Source organism: Delphinapterus leucas, chromosome 11 (genome assembly GCF_059928025.1).
Source record: "Delphinapterus leucas isolate spDelLeu-1000000601 "Yukka" chromosome 11, BTC_Dleu_Yukka2, whole genome shotgun sequence".
Classification (NCBI taxonomy): domain Eukaryota; kingdom Metazoa; phylum Chordata; class Mammalia; order Artiodactyla; family Monodontidae; genus Delphinapterus; species Delphinapterus leucas.
Window position 1 is genome coordinate 97,006,193 of NC_143139.1, and position 16,335 is coordinate 97,022,527.

General features: G+C 47.3%; 1 protein-coding gene across 1 annotated transcript in view; it reads right to left on the reverse strand.

Moving 5' to 3' along the window:
- EFCAB6 (EF-hand calcium binding domain 6) overlaps positions 1-16,335 on the reverse strand; it is a 215,550-nt gene that overhangs the window by 95,279 nt on the left and 103,936 nt on the right. Inside the window, 3 exon segments of the mRNA XM_022596843.2 lie at positions 753-779; positions 781-887; positions 3,153-3,267. Of these exon segments, the coding sequence (XP_022452551.2) occupies positions 753-779; positions 781-887; positions 3,153-3,267 (249 nt within the window).

Here is a 16,335-nt window from a genome sequence, read left to right on the forward strand (position 1 = left end):
AACCATGCCTCGGTCACGCAGACCTGGGAGCTTTTCCTTAAAGCCCATGACCTGTCTGCCACCCACCTTAAGCAAGCCCACTCTTCTATTTTTCACTCCCTTCTTTTTCTGGCCAGCACATGCTGAGGGTTTAAGATTTGGTTCAGGGGTCACCTCCTCCAGGAAGCCCTCCTTAATGGGTTTTTTCCCCTGTGCTCCCATAGCACAGTACCGGTCCCTCTACGGCAGCCAATCATGATGTGTCGAATTGTCTGTTGACCATCTGTGTCTTGGGCTGGACTGAGCTCTCTGAGCAGGGCTCCCATATTTCAGCCCTAGCTTTCAGCCGAGAGTCCAGCTTATGACATGTAAGTGCCCAATGCTTGTTTGGTGAGTGCAGGAGTAGAGTGGATGGAATGCCTGAAAGCATCCTGAATTCACTGTAACTTGGGTTGTTACGCCCCTTCCCACCCCTCCCTGTCTTGTGAGGAGGGTCTCCTTACTTCTCTAAGGCCTTGGAGGGGCAGAAGGCAGACCCAGCAAAGTGTCAGCAGGGAAGGGCCTCGGGGAGGAGAGGGGATCACAGAGTTAAGCCCTGTCCCGGGAAGGGGAGAAAAGGCAAGCCCAGTCTGCGGACGGAGCGCTCTGTGTCCCGACGAGTGGAATGTGCTGGGGCCGCAGGGCTCACACCCGCTGCAGCTGAATGGCTGCGACCGAGGAGAGGGTAGGAGGGGTGTCTGGAGAAGCCAAGTGGCAGAGAGGTCATGATTTACCCGGAAGGATTCCTTCAGTCTCCGGGGGGAACTGTCTCAGGCACTCTTCAGCAGTTATAAAGTAGCCGTCCAAGTTCCCTTTGGAAAGAACTGGAGTCTGAGATGAACTCACTTCTGGCCCGTTCATCTTAGGATCTGAAACAATGACATATATCAGGGGACTTCCCTTAGTGGCGAGCACGGCTCTTTATTTCTATGTCAACACTTGACTTCTTCGGTCCCCAGGCCTGTTAGAACATGATACAGTACTACGGCCCCGCGGACTGAGCCTAGCATGAACTCTCTTATGATCTTAGACATGGCCCCGTCACCACGAGAAGAACCTGCTCTCCAGACCACCAGGACCATGCTCCTGCCCAGCACGTTTCCTGCCTGGCTCCTCTGTCCGTCCTCCAGGGCAGGGACCACATCTTGCCCGTCTCTCCATTCCCAGAGGCAGAGAATGAGGATTCCTGCCTCTTCTGTTTCCTAGAATCAGGTCCTAAACACAGGAAAGTGTAATTCAGTCATGAGGCAGGTCCTGAGCTCCTCCGTGCTAGAGGTCTCCGGACAAGTCCTGGTCTTTTCAACAACCCTAAGAGGTACAGTCTCTTCTTGAGCCCAGTTTACACACAAGGAAACCTATTCTTGTGCCCATTCTCCAGATAAGAAGATGGAGGCTCACCTCCCCACGGTCACAGGGCTCACAGACTTCACAGCTAACCCAGGCCCATCAGGTTCCAGAACCCAGCTGGTTGATTACTGCATTAGGCCCTCTCTCTCTCTTAAAACGGAGGAAGGAGGTGCAACCTCCACCTCAAAACCAACCCATTTCCATCAGGTTGTGACACTTTGAGTGTGGCCTTGTCTAAAGCCAGGCTACAACCTGGGGCTTGGTTTTGGACGTGAATCTCTGCACATGTCGCACCCACAGCCCCCCTGCCCCCCACGTGGTCTGCAGGATGGGCAGCGGGCAGGGCGTCTGGAGCTTGTGGGCATCCTTGAGTCCAGCCCTGAACCTGGCCCTCTGCCTTACCCCCACCTGGGCCTGGAGTGGCCTCCCCGGGCTTCGCTATGCCTAGCGGATAACATGTCCCCCCCCCCCCGCTGCTTGATCCCCTCTGCCGTGTCCACCCCCAACCCCCCAACGGCCTGGAGCCGCCATCTTCCCCCACCCTCAGCACCTGGTTATATGCTGGGGGGACTGATGGAGGGCAGAGGGGGGAGGAGGGTAGGGGGGAAGCTGCTGAGTGTGGTGCTCGCTCTGTGACAGGCTCACCACCCTGGGACCTCAAGCGAGTGACCACTCACCCTGGGCTCCGATTTCCTCACCGCAGCGATGGATGCACCCGGGCACCGGAAGCACTCGCTAAAATAAACGGGGGTTCCTCCAAGAAAGTCAAAACACGTAGCCAAAGAAAGTGTCAAAATCCTAAAATTCCATGGCTTCCGTGTTGTCTTTTTGGGGGGTGTGGGACCTCTCTCCCTTAGGATCATCAAATGAAATCGGTGGGGGGGGCGGTGGTGTTGGATGGGTGAGGAGTCCCAGCGGCCAGCTTCTCTAGCGAGGCCCGCCACACCATCCAGTCATCTCCCAGGCCAACCCCGGGGAAGACGGCAAAATGCAAATAGGGCTCCGGATTCCGCCCCATCCAGCCTGCAGTGCATTGATATATCCATGGAGTCATGCATATATATGCGTGATTTCTGCAGCTTTTCCAGAGGGCTTATTTGTCTACCTAAACTTCAGTAAGAGTGGAGACAAGGGAGGGGAGAGACGACAGAGCCAGGAAGCGGGAGGCTGGGTGCTGGTCATCCGCCTGCCTGGCGTGCGGCCGGGAGAGCAGATTAAAGAGCAGGTGGCGAACGGGAGGCCCCGCCTCCAGCCCGGACTCCACGGTGCCCAACAAATCTCCTGACAACCATGTGGGTCCGGGATGGGGGTGGGGCAGGAGGGGAGGGACAGTGGCCGGGTGATCCTGGGCGAGTCACTGGATCTTTTAGCACCTCTGCTCCCTTATCTGCAAAAAGGGAGGAAGAACATTTGCCTTGCTGGTGCGTGGGTGTCCCTAATCACAGATAACCAGCATCTATGCTTAGGAGGAGAACCTTAAAGGACACGAGGTGTGATTGGAGAAGCATAGGCTTGGGAGTAAATTGCAGAAACCATTTGGGCTTCTACTACTTGCAGAAGGCTCTGTCCGACAAAATTCTGCACTCACGGTGCGGCTGAGTGAAAAAAAAAAAAGGCCAAAACACAAAGAAAAAGTTTTTTTTTAATGTCTGTTTCAGTCTTAGGACTCACACACCGTTTCAACATCTTAGCTCACATTACTTCAACCCCAGCAGCCTAGTGGCACTACTCGGAAAGACCGGCAGGGCCACGGGTGGGAGACAGGTTTGCACTTGGCCATTAGCTACCTTCAAATCCTGTTGCAAAATCAAGATAACTCATCCCTTCTTTCTTATATCCTAATTTTGCAGTCAGCAGAGCATACTGATCGTCATCCATCGGCATTCTGTTATCTTCCAGGACCTGACAAGGAAGACAAGCGAGGGGAGAGGCCGTTAGGTGGTCCCGGGGTCCCTGCCAGCCGAGCCCCTCCAGGCCTGCGGCAGGCTCACCACCATGGCCCCTGTGCTCCAGCCTGTGACTGTTACTTGTCTGCCTCCACCCAAGGCCTCCCTGCGGGCGAGGCCCAGTGTCCTGGGGTTGGGGCCCAGTGCCAGGCTTGTCTGTTGAGTGAATGAGTGAACAAAGAGACGGGCGGGTGGCCGGCCTGGCTTTGGTCGGTCGGCATGGCAGGCACTCGGGGCCGCAAGCATCGCTGCAGAACTTTTCCCTGGCCATGCCGTCCAGGTCTTCAGATTCACGCTTGCTGTGACAGCAGTGGCTTTCAGGGCTCATAAGTGAGATTTATATTCACATATATCCTAGGAAACATGAACAAGATAAAGCAAGGCGGCTTGAGGAGGGAAAACTAGAATTTTGATCGAAGTCTCATGATGGTCCACAGTTTAAACTGTAAGTTACTATGTTTTTTTGCAGGGGGATCCATGGACACCCCTTTTTTCCTCTCCTGGTGTGATCCACTCACTGAAAGTTATCTGTGATCTCTCCATTCCAGTGCACATAACCTACTTATTTTTTTTATTTTTTATTTTTTTGCGGTACGCAGCCTCTCACTGTTGTGGCCTCTCCCGTTGCGGAGCACAGGCTCCGGACGCGCAGGCCCAGCGGCCATGGCTCACGGGCCCAGCTGCTCCGCAGCATGTGGGATCTTCACGGACCGGGGCACGAACCCGCGCTCCCTGCATCGGCAGGCGGACTCCCGACCACTGCGCCACCAGGGAAGCCCCACATAACCTACTTTTTACCAACGGTTTCTACTTTGTGTGAATAGAAAATTCACACCCCTGGTGGGCAGGGGGTGGGAAGCAACTGAGGAAACACACTTCCTTGCATTGCAAACTGAAGCAGAATCATCTAGATGACTCTTCCCAGGAGACGATACCTTCCTAGGAGAAACTGATGAGGTGGGCTGTTCGAAGGGCACGTGATGCTGGCATCCCTTTGCCAGCAGTCAGTTAGTCACCAACCTGGACAGAGCTGCCTGCCTGGAGGTGAACCTCCCGGAAGGGATGCTGAGGAGAAGAGAGGTGGGACCGAAGACAGCACCCCTGCTGTTCTCACGGTAGTCACGATTTAAATGAGAAAACATGGCTTTCCTTCCAGAAAAGGATATTGAATCACAATTCAAAATGTGTCCATGCATCTAAGGGCCAAAGACACCCAGGAAGACTGGATTCTCCCAAGACAGATGCAGGAAAGCTGTGTGGGACAGCCAAGTCTGGAGATGGGTTAGAAGAAAGGCTGTGCCTGAGTGTTGGGGAACACACAGATCAGCCATTAACACGGGGATGATCAGGGGTTATGATGGCACAGGGAGCCAGAGTAAGTTAGACAGCAGAGGAATAGCGGGGTTAGCACCACACTGACTGCATTCTGTGCAGGAAGCTGAATAGGGGAAAGGGAGCAGGAGAATGGGATGAGATAGTACCCATCGCCACCACCACCACCATCATCACCAACCATCATCACCATCATCACCACCACCACCACCATCATCACCATGATCATCACCACCTTCGTCATCACCACCATCACCACCATCACCACCACCATCATCATGTAGCAGTGCCTATGCCTATTACATGCCAGACATTGTGCTGAGATCTTTACAGGTATTAACGTCTCATTTAATCCTTGTCATAAGCCATGAGAAAAGCACTCTTACTAACTCCATTTTAAAGATGTGGAAACTGAGGCTATGAGAGCTGCCCCAGTCACATGGTTAGAAAGTGACAGACCTGGGGTTCCAACCCAGTTCCTCTTAACCCCTATGATGAACTCCACTGTTGGAATAAGGTCACTGGGGCCCAGGCAAAGAACAGGGCAGGCGGAAATGGATAGGAAACGACCGTAGGAAGTGGGGGAGGTGCTCCTCCATGGCGCGCTGGCACTCTCACATGTATCCGAACAGGCCACACAGGCAAAGGCTAATCTGGGTCTCGACAGAACACCTTGAGATGCCCTTGGGACACCAGTGGGTGGGAGGCCTCCAAGAAGTGGCTATGAGGCCACCTCCCACTTTCCCCTATGCCCCGGGAGCAGAGGAGAAACTTCCGGGAAGCTGTCAGGAGACAGTTTCTCCTCCGCTCCCTGGGGTCTGACAGGACAGGTGGAGCCTTGTGCCCCGGCCTCCGCAGACTAGGTCTGCAGAATATAAACCTACTTAGCAGCAACAGGGTACCCACAGCAGCAGTATAGCCATCAGCCCCTGCTTTGGTGCCGCCATTTCTGGTGTGTGGGCTAGGACCAGGGAGCTGGCACCCCTGGCCATCTATGTCAGTAATGAGCTGAATGTGACAGCAGCTCGCTGTGTCTGTGCCCGCCCAGTCGGTCGGGCACTGGCCTTGGCTTGTCTTGTATGCGTGGTGAAGCAAACAAGCTGCAGGATGCGCTCGGTGTGGGATTGGAAGCAGAGCGAAAGGGAGGGCAATGCAGGTGCTGCGGTGCTGCCGGGGGCTCGGTGGAGGTGGGGAGCAGCGCTGGATTCCAAGGCTGCCCCAGGGACCCGCCTGGGGACCTGCGCAGGAGTGCGTGGCTGGGAATTCTGGAGGCTCTGCGCCATCTGCAAACACAGCCAGCCCGTCCCGCTCTGTGCAGGAGCCTGTCCCAGCTCGGGATGGAGCAAAAGGCTTCAGGCAGACTGCCGTGGCCCACGCACAGGCACCCAAGCAGCAGTGGGGCTCTGAAACGGATAGATCGGTGGCTTTCTTTGAAAAATTACTTTATATTTTGAAAACAATTATACATGAATTATTCATTGCAAATTCCTCCTGCTCAGTCCTTTCATAAAAACATATGTAATAAATAGTAAGAAAATGTCTGTAGGCAAATGTTTCACAGCCTGGAGGGAGCGCTGAGAAGCACGGGGGAGGCTGGGCATGCCTTAGGCAGCCTGTCCGGAGGTTGCAGGCGTGCCATCCCCTGTGGGCACAGAGCACCACCAAGGATACAATGCCCGGGAGCGCAGTCCCCAGACAGGCACTAAGCATGTCACATACATCAGTGTGCCTCCTGCCCCCACCTCGCACCACTCATTCCTAGGATGAAAAGGGCAGCGAATCAGCTACACTTATCACAACCTTGGAGGCAATTTACAATACAATGTAAGGCGAAACTGCAACATTTATAAAACAGATTTTCAAGTGTTTAACCATTCAAGTTTTGTCCTTTGGTCTTTTCTAGGAGGCATTTCCCTAAGAAAGTTCCTCAAAGAATAACAAACTGTGACCTGGCATATTCTGATTCACCAAATTTTCACTTCCACCATTCCCGGGACATCACTTAGATCATAGACTGATTCTTCCACATTAGGCCACACCATTTCACGGAGTTGTTGCTGGGCTCTCTCGGTGAAGGCAGGTGCTCCCCGGTAGGTGCCCAGTAACTGGAAGTTGAGTGAGTGATTCAGTCTTTCCAAGTCCAGTTCCTGCAAAGCATCTCGTGCTTTGGGGATATATCCACCAGTCTCTATGTGAGTAATACTTGTTTGCTATGCCTCTGACATCATTTTTGTGGTGGTTTATCTAGGGAGTATAACACACACCCTTAACTTTTAACAGTCTATTTAGTAATATTTAACCACGTCACTTGAAATGTAGGAACCTTGCAACCATGTAGATTCGTACCCTGCCCCTTTCCTTTAAGCTGTAATTGTAGGTTTTTTGACATCTACATATATTCTAAACCCCACAAGACAATGTTAAAATGGTCACTTTAAGCACTCACATGCACTTTTTAAAATTAATTAATTAACTAATTAATTTTTGGCTGCGTTGGGTCTTTGTTGCTGCACCCGGGTCCCTTTAGTTGTGGTGAGTGGGGACTACTCTTCGTTGCAGTGCACGGGCTTCTCATTGCAATGGCTTCTCTTGTTGCGGAGTACGGGCTCTAGGCGCACGGGTTTCAGCAGTTGTGGCTCGCAGGCTCAGTAGTTGTGACTCGCAGGTTCTAGAGCGCAGGCTCAGTAGTTGTGGCACACGGGCTTAGTTGCTCCACGGCATGTGGGATCTTCCCGGACCAGGGCTCGAACCCGTGTCCCCTGCATTGGCAGGTGGACTCAACCACTGCACCACGAGGGAAGCCCTTAAATGCATTTTAATTAAGAAGAAAATAACCTTTTACATTTAATTGGATATTTACCATTTCCAATGTTCTTTATTCCTTCAGGATCATCTGAGTCTCCATCTAGTATCAAATTCCTTCCCTTCCTTTAGCATATCTTATAGTGAAGATCTGTTTGCAAGGACTTATCTATGTTTCTTTTTAATCTGAAAACATCTTTATTTCACCTTTATTCTTAAAGGAGACTTTTGCTGGATGTGAGGGGTTTTTGTCTGTTTTTGTTTCTGCTTTCCTTTCAGGATGGTAAAGTTTCTGTCCCACTGTCCTCTGGCCTCCATCGTCTCTGATAAGGTGATGGTAATTCAAATAATTGTTCCCCTTTTAATGTGTCATTATTCACACGCTGCTTTAAGATTTCTCTCTTTGATTTTGGTTTTCAGTTTATCTATGACTTTTCTTTGTATTTATCCAACTGTGGGTTTTCTGCATTTCTCAAATTTATACATGTAAAGGTTTCACCAAAAATTGGGAAATTTCAGCCATTATTTCTTCACATATGTCTTCTTCCCTGGTCTTCCTTTCCTTCTGTGACTCCAATTATACCTATGCTAGACCTTTGATGTTGTTCCACATGTCCCTGAGGCAACTGTTCTATTGTTTTTTTTACCTTTTCCTTTCTCTTCTTCAGTTTGTGTAACTTCTGTTGATCTATCTGCAAGCTCACTGACTCTTCCTTTTGTCATCTCCATTCTGTGGTTCAGCCCTTCTGGTGAATTTTTATTTAGGATATTCTTTTTTTCTTCAGTTCTAGAATTTCCATTTGGTTTTTTTCAAAAATTCTATTTCTCTGCTGAGATTTCCTATATTATCATTCATTATGAGTATATTTTCTTTTGCATCACTGAGCATAGTTATAATAGTTACTTTAAAGACTTCGAGTGCTAATTCTAACATCTGGATCATCTTAGAGTCTTTTCTCTTGAGAAAGGTCACGTTTTCCTATTTCTCCATATGTTGATATATTTGGATAGTATCTTGGACGTTATGAATGTTATGGTGTGGAGATTCTGGATTCTGTTACATTTTGTTTATTTGTTTGAGTAGGCAGTAGACTTGGTTGGATTCTGTCTGCTGGGCAGCAGTTTAAATCTCAGTTTGGTTCTTTTATCCTTAGCCAGGCTCCTTGCAGTCTGCCCCACTCTTGTTTCATTCAGGGTCAGCCAGAGATTTGGGCAGAATTTATAAACAGAATTTGGAGCATCCACTCTCTGCCTCTGTCCTTTACAGAAATCCCCCTTTACTTCCCAATGGCCTTAGTCACTCAAATCTCTCTCTGCTCTCTGGTTCTTCAGGCTGGAAAGACTGCTGGTTTTCTATCAGTGTTTTATCTACCTTATGTGGCACCAACTTTAGCCTTCACTCAGGTGAAAAGCTGAAAAAAATGGGAACATTTCCCCATGCTATTCCCGTTTCCATGGGAACATTCCCCATGCTATTCCCGTTTCCATGGGAATACTCCCCCATGCTATTCCCGTTTCCATGGGAACATTTCCCCATGCTATTCCCACTTCCAAGAGTTGACTCCTCTCTGGAATCTGTTTGCTTAGTTTCATTCTCCACAGCCCTCAGGTACTTGATTATTTATTTACTTATTTATTTACTAACTTGTTTCACATCGCCCAGTGTTTATAGTTGATGTTTCTGGGAAAGTTGGTCTGGTAGGAGCTTATTCAGCCACACAGGAAGCAGAACTCCCTGTAATGCTTGCTTGCATGCTGTAGCAAGCGCATCCTTAAATCACAGCTATCACCAGCTCAGGGAAAGCCTTCCCGGTCCTTAGAGACAAAACTCTTTTTTGAGCGTCCACAGCCCCTCTGCTTGCTTCTATCATAAACAGTCCCTCATATGGGACCTACCACATGGCAAGCACCTGACAAACTGCCGGTGGATAGAGAAATTAGCAGCACTTCTTTTTCACCTCTGTACCCCAAGAGTACCCAGTAGATGCTCAACAAATGCTGAATGAGAAGAAGAGGGGGGATGTCAGTGTAAGGGAACCCTGGACACTCACCCAACTCCTACGGCATGAGGATGAATCTTGAGTCTGATGTGAGAAAGTCCACACGAGGCAGATAAGCGTGCAAAGTGGTCATCCAGCCTTGGCTAGGAAGTAGTTAGACTATCAAGAATATCGTGAGGCAGGACAAGAAGACGCTGTCCTGTGAGACGTACAAAAGGAAGCAGGAGGAAAGGGAGTCAGGCTAGGAACTGTGAAGTTGTACTTGTTCTTGAGACCTGACCTACAGATGCTTCACACTTGGGTATTTCACTGCTTTGGTGCTGGATCAGCCAGGATATCTTTATTGTTCTCCCCATAATACTATATTTAGTAACATTCTCTTTTGAAAATGTCAGTCTGCCTTGGTTAACGGGAACCAAGGAAAAGACTCATGTTTATACATAAGCCAGAGATTTAAAGGACACGGCCCAAGGAGAAGGTAGAATTCAGGTGCACAAAATCTGGAGACTGCTTTTTTAGCCATTCCTCCCTACCTGGAGATTCTCTAACCTAAGTTATTTGTGATAAAACCAAAGAGAGTTCTGGGCTTTCTTTTTAATAAGTAATATTACTTGTATTTCTTCACATACCCATTCATAGTCAAAATGAAACAGGCAAAAAAAGTCTTCTCTAGAATTTCAGACCTACTCCATCTCCCCACCCTCCATCCCCCATCCCAGTGATTCCTGCTCTTCCAGGTCCTCTCCCACTACTAGCTACCATAGTCATCCAGAATGTAGAAATAATCAGAGAACTCAATCATCAAGACTATCTGGTCACATGCAGACCTGGTACTAGGGATGAGAGTACCATGGCTGCAAGAGAACACGGAACTCTCAAAACAGATTTGTACTTGAATAGAAAGTTGAAATTCTTTTAGCAAATGCTTCCTAGAATATTCAGACACACACATCTGATTGTCCATGTGGCCCCAGCAAGACAGAGTGTTCAAAGCTGATGCAAACCTACATGAGAGGCAAACATGATGCTGTCACCTGCACAGGTCGCAGTGTATTTAGTTTGAGATGCTGTTGCCTGTTATGAGTGCAGTTAAAGTAATGGGATTTCCTTTTTGTTTCTTAAGGGAGGACTGTGGAGAATGAAATGGATGTTCAAAGGAGGTGGAGCATCTTAGATAAAAGCCCCTTGCATGAGAACACTGATGGTGGCCGGGGGCAGGGAGGGGGCACTGTTCCAGAGACAGTGGCTCAGAATTGAGAGTTAAAGCTGGTGAGCATCTCAAGCACAGAGTCCCAGCATAAATGGCCTAATGACAAGGGCCAGAGCTGACTTCAGAGCAGTGAACATGGACTCCCGGAAGTAACAGAAGCTTTGCAAGTGTCACTGAGAACGAGAACTTGACTGAAGAGCTACTAGGTGTCAGCCACAGTATACATTATCTCATTTAAACGTCGCAACAACTCCTCAACGGAAATATGACTAAGTCCATCTTACAAATGAGGAGACCAAAGTTTAGGAAGGCTAAATAAACCAACAGTTTGCTAGAAAGACCCAGCTGTAAGCAGTGGAGCAAAGGTTTGAACACGTGTCATCCTGTCTCAGCAGTGGGAGAGCCCGGCACATTGGTTGCAACATTTACAGAGTCACCCACAGATGAGGAGCCTGAAGCCCAGAGACACTGGCACCTGTCCCCAAGGACATGCTTGAGCACAGAGACGCTCAAATAACTCCACTGGGGGTACTGCCAAGGGATGCTTGGTAGCCAATGACAACAGCCCAGCACTGGTGGCTGAGTCTGGACTCAGTTGAGGCTCAGACTCTACAAGCAATGGACAGCCACACTCTGGGAGGTGAATCACTCCCCACTCCAACGAGCTGCCCGGCAGTCTGCAGAGGGCACAGTTCAGACCGGGTTTGGGTGCTCCCCAAGCCTTTGTGGACCACATGTTTGGAACAGAGCGACACCAGGGACAGAGACTCTGAGTCAGCTATCACATAACGACCATCCAAAATTTGGTGGCCGACAACAAAACAAACATTTATTCTTGCTCTAGTGTATCTGCAGGTCAAGTGCCGTTTGGCTGATATAAGACGGCTAGATGTTTCTGATTCAGGCTGCGTGTCGGGTTTAGGCCTGTTTCACATGCATTCATTCTGGGGACCAAACTGAAAGGACAGCAGCTGCCCTGGGCAAGCTCTTCTAATAGCCCATCACTGGAGCCCAAGGCCAAGCCAGACCACACAAGCAGATTTAAGGTTGATGCTCAGGTCACATCTGCCACACTCCGTGTCCAACATCACTGGGTAAGGGAAGCATCCCCTGAGGTGGTGAACAACGGAGAGGGAGGATAATGAAGAGAGAGTGACGGATGCCAGGTGCATGAGCTCTGAGGTCTTTTCCAGCTCTTTGAGTGTATGGGATTCTATAAGTTTGGTGGCAATGCTGTGACCTCTAGAAAGACACCATGACCACAATCCAACCACTCCCCGAAATCTAGAAATGTCTAATCCATACGCTAGATCTATCCAGTCCACCTGATCCAGTTCCACTCAATCCATGGGTGATGGTGCTGAACCACATTTCCAAAAACAATCCGTCCTCCAACCATACTGCCCAACTCTGGACCTTCAAGACAGACTGATGGTTAGGTAACAAACAGGAAGTTGTAAAACAGTAGGTTTTTCTTTTCTTTTTTGCTGCAGGCACGATGATGACAATTAAAACAATGACAATGATGATTTGGTTTAGTGGGGTTTTTTTTTAATATATTATCCCTGTAGAACACAACAAGACTAAAATTGTGTTTAGATGGCTCAGAATGACAAAATGCTGAGCCTAAATGCAACCTTCAGAAACTGTGAAATGAGAATAAAAGGCAAGGTGACCTGACAGCCTTCAGTGTCAAGGGGAATCCCAGGGGTGACCTGCAAATTGACCAGACATGTCTAACCTTGGAGGCAAATACCCGGAACCTAGTGCACTTCTGCACACGTGTAAAATCTTAGCATATTCCACGGGCAGATGAAATCAGTACTTCAGTAACAAATCGTGAAGATTGCAGATGAAAGCAGACAAGCCAGTCCTCCTTCAGAGGAGGCTGTTCTCAAGTCCTGGAATCACATCTGTTGTTCAAAGGGCAGGTGGAGACAAACCACGGGCCCAAAGCCAAGCATAAGATCAAGTGCGGCAGGAGAAGCTACCACTGAGCAGCCGGCCACCCTCTCCTCTGTGCGTGTCTTTATTTCTCTCTTCTCGATTCCAAAAGCAGATATGTTTTCTATGTATAAACTTAATGCAAGTCCAATTATGACCCTAATAATGTATTTGGGGGTAATGCGATAAAGCTTATATGTAAAAATATAAATCTGGCCTGAGAGTAGCCAAGAAAATATAAAAAGGAAGAAAAATAAGGAAAGATCTGTTTTACTAAACTAAAAAAATAATTACATTGATATAGAAAAAGATGTATAGATCAGTGTAACAAAATGGGAATTTTCAGATGTAATGAGAATTTCACAAATGACAAAGGGAAAATATAGAAGAGCCCCATCTTACACAATTAATTCCATACAGATTAAGCATTCACATTTAAAAAATAAAGCAGTAAAAATTCTTGCAATAAAGTCTAGATTATCTGCAAACTATGACAGAGACCTGGGTGCGGGGTGGGGGGCGTGGGGTGGGTAGAAGAATGAAACTTTATTAACCAAGACTTCAAGCCTAGAATTTATTTAGAAAAAGAAAAAAGAAAAGAAAAGAGGAAGAAAGGATAGAAGATATTGGGTTGTACAAAATCTTAAAACATTTTAATGGCAAAAGATATAATAAAACAAAAAGACAAATGATAGATTGTAAAATATATCTGTAGTGCAGAAGACAAAGGGTTAATAAATCGCTAGTTAATTCAAGAGATATTGAGGGACACCGATATGCCAGGCACTATTCAAGCTACCAGGAATACAAGACCGAACACAACAGCGAAGTCCCTGACCTCTGGTGCCAGGCCCTACTGAAAGGGTTCACATATTGGACTAAGTTGATTGTGTCTCCCCAAAAGATATGCTGAAGTCTTAACCCAGGTTCCTGGGAATGTGACCTTTCATGAAAACAAGGTCTTTGCAGATGTAATCAAGTTAAGTTGAGGTCACGCTGGATTGGGTGGGGGCACTAGATCCAATGACTGGAGTCCTATAAGAAGAGGGAAACCTGGACACAGACACAGGGAGAGGAGAACATCAGGCGAAGACACAGAGACAGAAGGGAGAGGCCAGAGATCAGAGTGGTGGCAGCTACCAAGCCAAGGAACGCCGCCAAGGACTGCCAGCAAACGCCAGAAGCTGGAACAGGCAAGGAAGAGTCCTCCTGTGCAACCGTCGCGGGGAGGACTCTGCTGACACCTTGCCTTCAGGCTCCTGGCCTCCAGAACTGTGAGAGAAGAGATCTCTGCTGTCTAAACCACCCAGTTGGTGGGAATTTGTTACAGATTCCTAGGGAATTAATAAACTCAGCTTAATCAGCTCATTTAATCCTTATAACAATCCTACGGTATAGCTACTAAAATGATCTCCATTTAGGGATATGGAAACTGAGGCACAGAGAGCTTTGCCCAAGGTCACACAGTTGTTAAGGAACAGCTGGGATTTGAACCCTGGCAGCCTGGCTCAGAGAGGGCATTTTAAACCACAGTTCTACAATGCTTCAAAATTGATGGGCTCATTCAAAAAATATTGAACACTTGTTTTGTGCTGGGTCCTGTTTTAGAGGCTGGGGACAGGGCAGAGAATAAAAAAGACATAGATAACTGCCCTTGTAGATGTACACCTCAGGGAGGGAGGGAGGGCTGCAGGGAAGCAGTGCCCCCGGGAGAGAACCAGGCTGGAGTTGATGCAAACGGGACAGTGTCAGAGAAGAGCTGTGGCAGCTGGGAGGGGAAAGGCTGAGGTCAGGTTAAGGGATACAGAGCCATATGGGGAGAAAGTCCCCGCGGTGACAATCTAGAGGATGGGGGTAAAGTGGGAGGCCCGTGCTTCTTAGGAAGACAGGGATAAATAATGATGTCTAAACCTCTTATAAGTTAACAAGAAGGCAAAGGATGTAAATAGGCAACTTGAAAAAGAACAAATCCTCATGGCAAATAAACAAAACAAGACATACGCTCACTAGTAGTCAGGGAAATAAATGCAAATTAAATTTAAACTGAGCTATCATTTTAAAACTATCAGACCAGCAAAAATTAAAAAGAGCTATAATGCTATATAACAGGGGTTAGAGAAGAAGATACTCTCACACACAGCTGTTAGAAATATGAAATTCTATAGTTTTTTTTTAAAAAGGCACACAGACAACATGTGTTAACATTAAAAAATATATTATCTTAGACCAAGCACCTACTCCTGTGAATCAATTCCATAGAGATGAAAGCATCAGTATGTAGAGATACATAAAGAACAATTGTTTAAAGAGGAAAAATAAAAGAGAAAAAGAAGTGAATGCCCATCAAAAAGAGAAGGGCTGGTGTTCAGCTTGCAGACCTTTGCTTCTACTGAGAAAAAACAGAAAAGCCAGATAAAATACAGCAAAACATCTGTTTGACATATAGATAGCTGCTGAGACAACCAGGACTCAAAGGGACACAAGTCTGAGCAAAGGGGGACCTCAGTACTCAGAGGAAAAGTAGGTCATGGACCCATTCTGGGAGCAGGGCCAGGGCTCAGGACGGGGGCTGCTGGCCCAGGCAGACAGTCACTACCAGCTGATAGAGACACAAGTGGAGCTCATGGGGCCACAAAGACCAAAATTAGAGACTTGAATGGTCAGGTTCCTGGCAAGAAGGGAAAACAGAGAACCAACCATGACACTGCCAGTTTTTCCCTGATACTTGCTTAATTCAGAAGCCATGTGGGGCAGAAGACTGAGGAATCAAGGCAGAAAGACCAGAAAAGCTGAAGAGATTGGTTTTTTTTGGTCACCTTTTTGGGTCCTGAGGAAACTAAGGTTAGATGGAGTTTAGGACTTCTCAGGGGTGATGGCTCAGAAAATAACCCACACTCTGAGTTAAAAACTTTGATGACTACACCCTAAAAAGGAGTTTAAAAAAAAAAAAAGGCAATTGGAGCCTTGAAAAACTGCAATCCACCCTCAAATTGATTCATTCCCTAACTGGATTAAGGTCATCAGTCCTCAGTCTATCTGACAAGCAAAGGAAAGGGTGACCCATTATCTAGAGCCTCTCAATTTTCTTAACACAATATCTGACATTCAATGAAAATCTGTCCAGCATGCCAAGAGCTGGGATCATGTGACCCTAAATCAAGGGGAAAAACAGACAATAGAAAAAGTTTTACAGGTGATCCCAATACTGAAGTTAGCAGGAAAAAGATTTTAAATGGCTATAAATACGTTTTTAAAAATTCAGGAATATTTTGAGACAACAGAAGTAAAGACACAGGTATGGAATATACTTTAAACCAAATGGACATCCCACAACTGAAAAAAATACTAAAATTAAGAACTATATGAATAAAACCACAGATTGGAAAAAGCAGAAGAGAGGATTAATGAACTGGAAGACAGGTTAATGGGACTGAAGCACTGAGAGAGAAATAGTGGAAAATACATAAAAGAATGAAAGAGACCCATGGGATATTGTGACCAGGACTAACATACACAATTGGAATCCAAGAGTAACAGAGAGAACGGGCATAAGCAAAAGGAGAAGAGATAATGGCTGAGAATTTTTCACAAAAATTTTTGATTAAACACAACAACTTACAGATTCAAGAAGAACTGTAAACCCCAGCAGGATGCATACAAAGACAAGCACACTTAGACACATTTCTAAAACTGATGAAATCCAAAGACAAAGGGAAAATCTCAGAAGGTTCCAGAG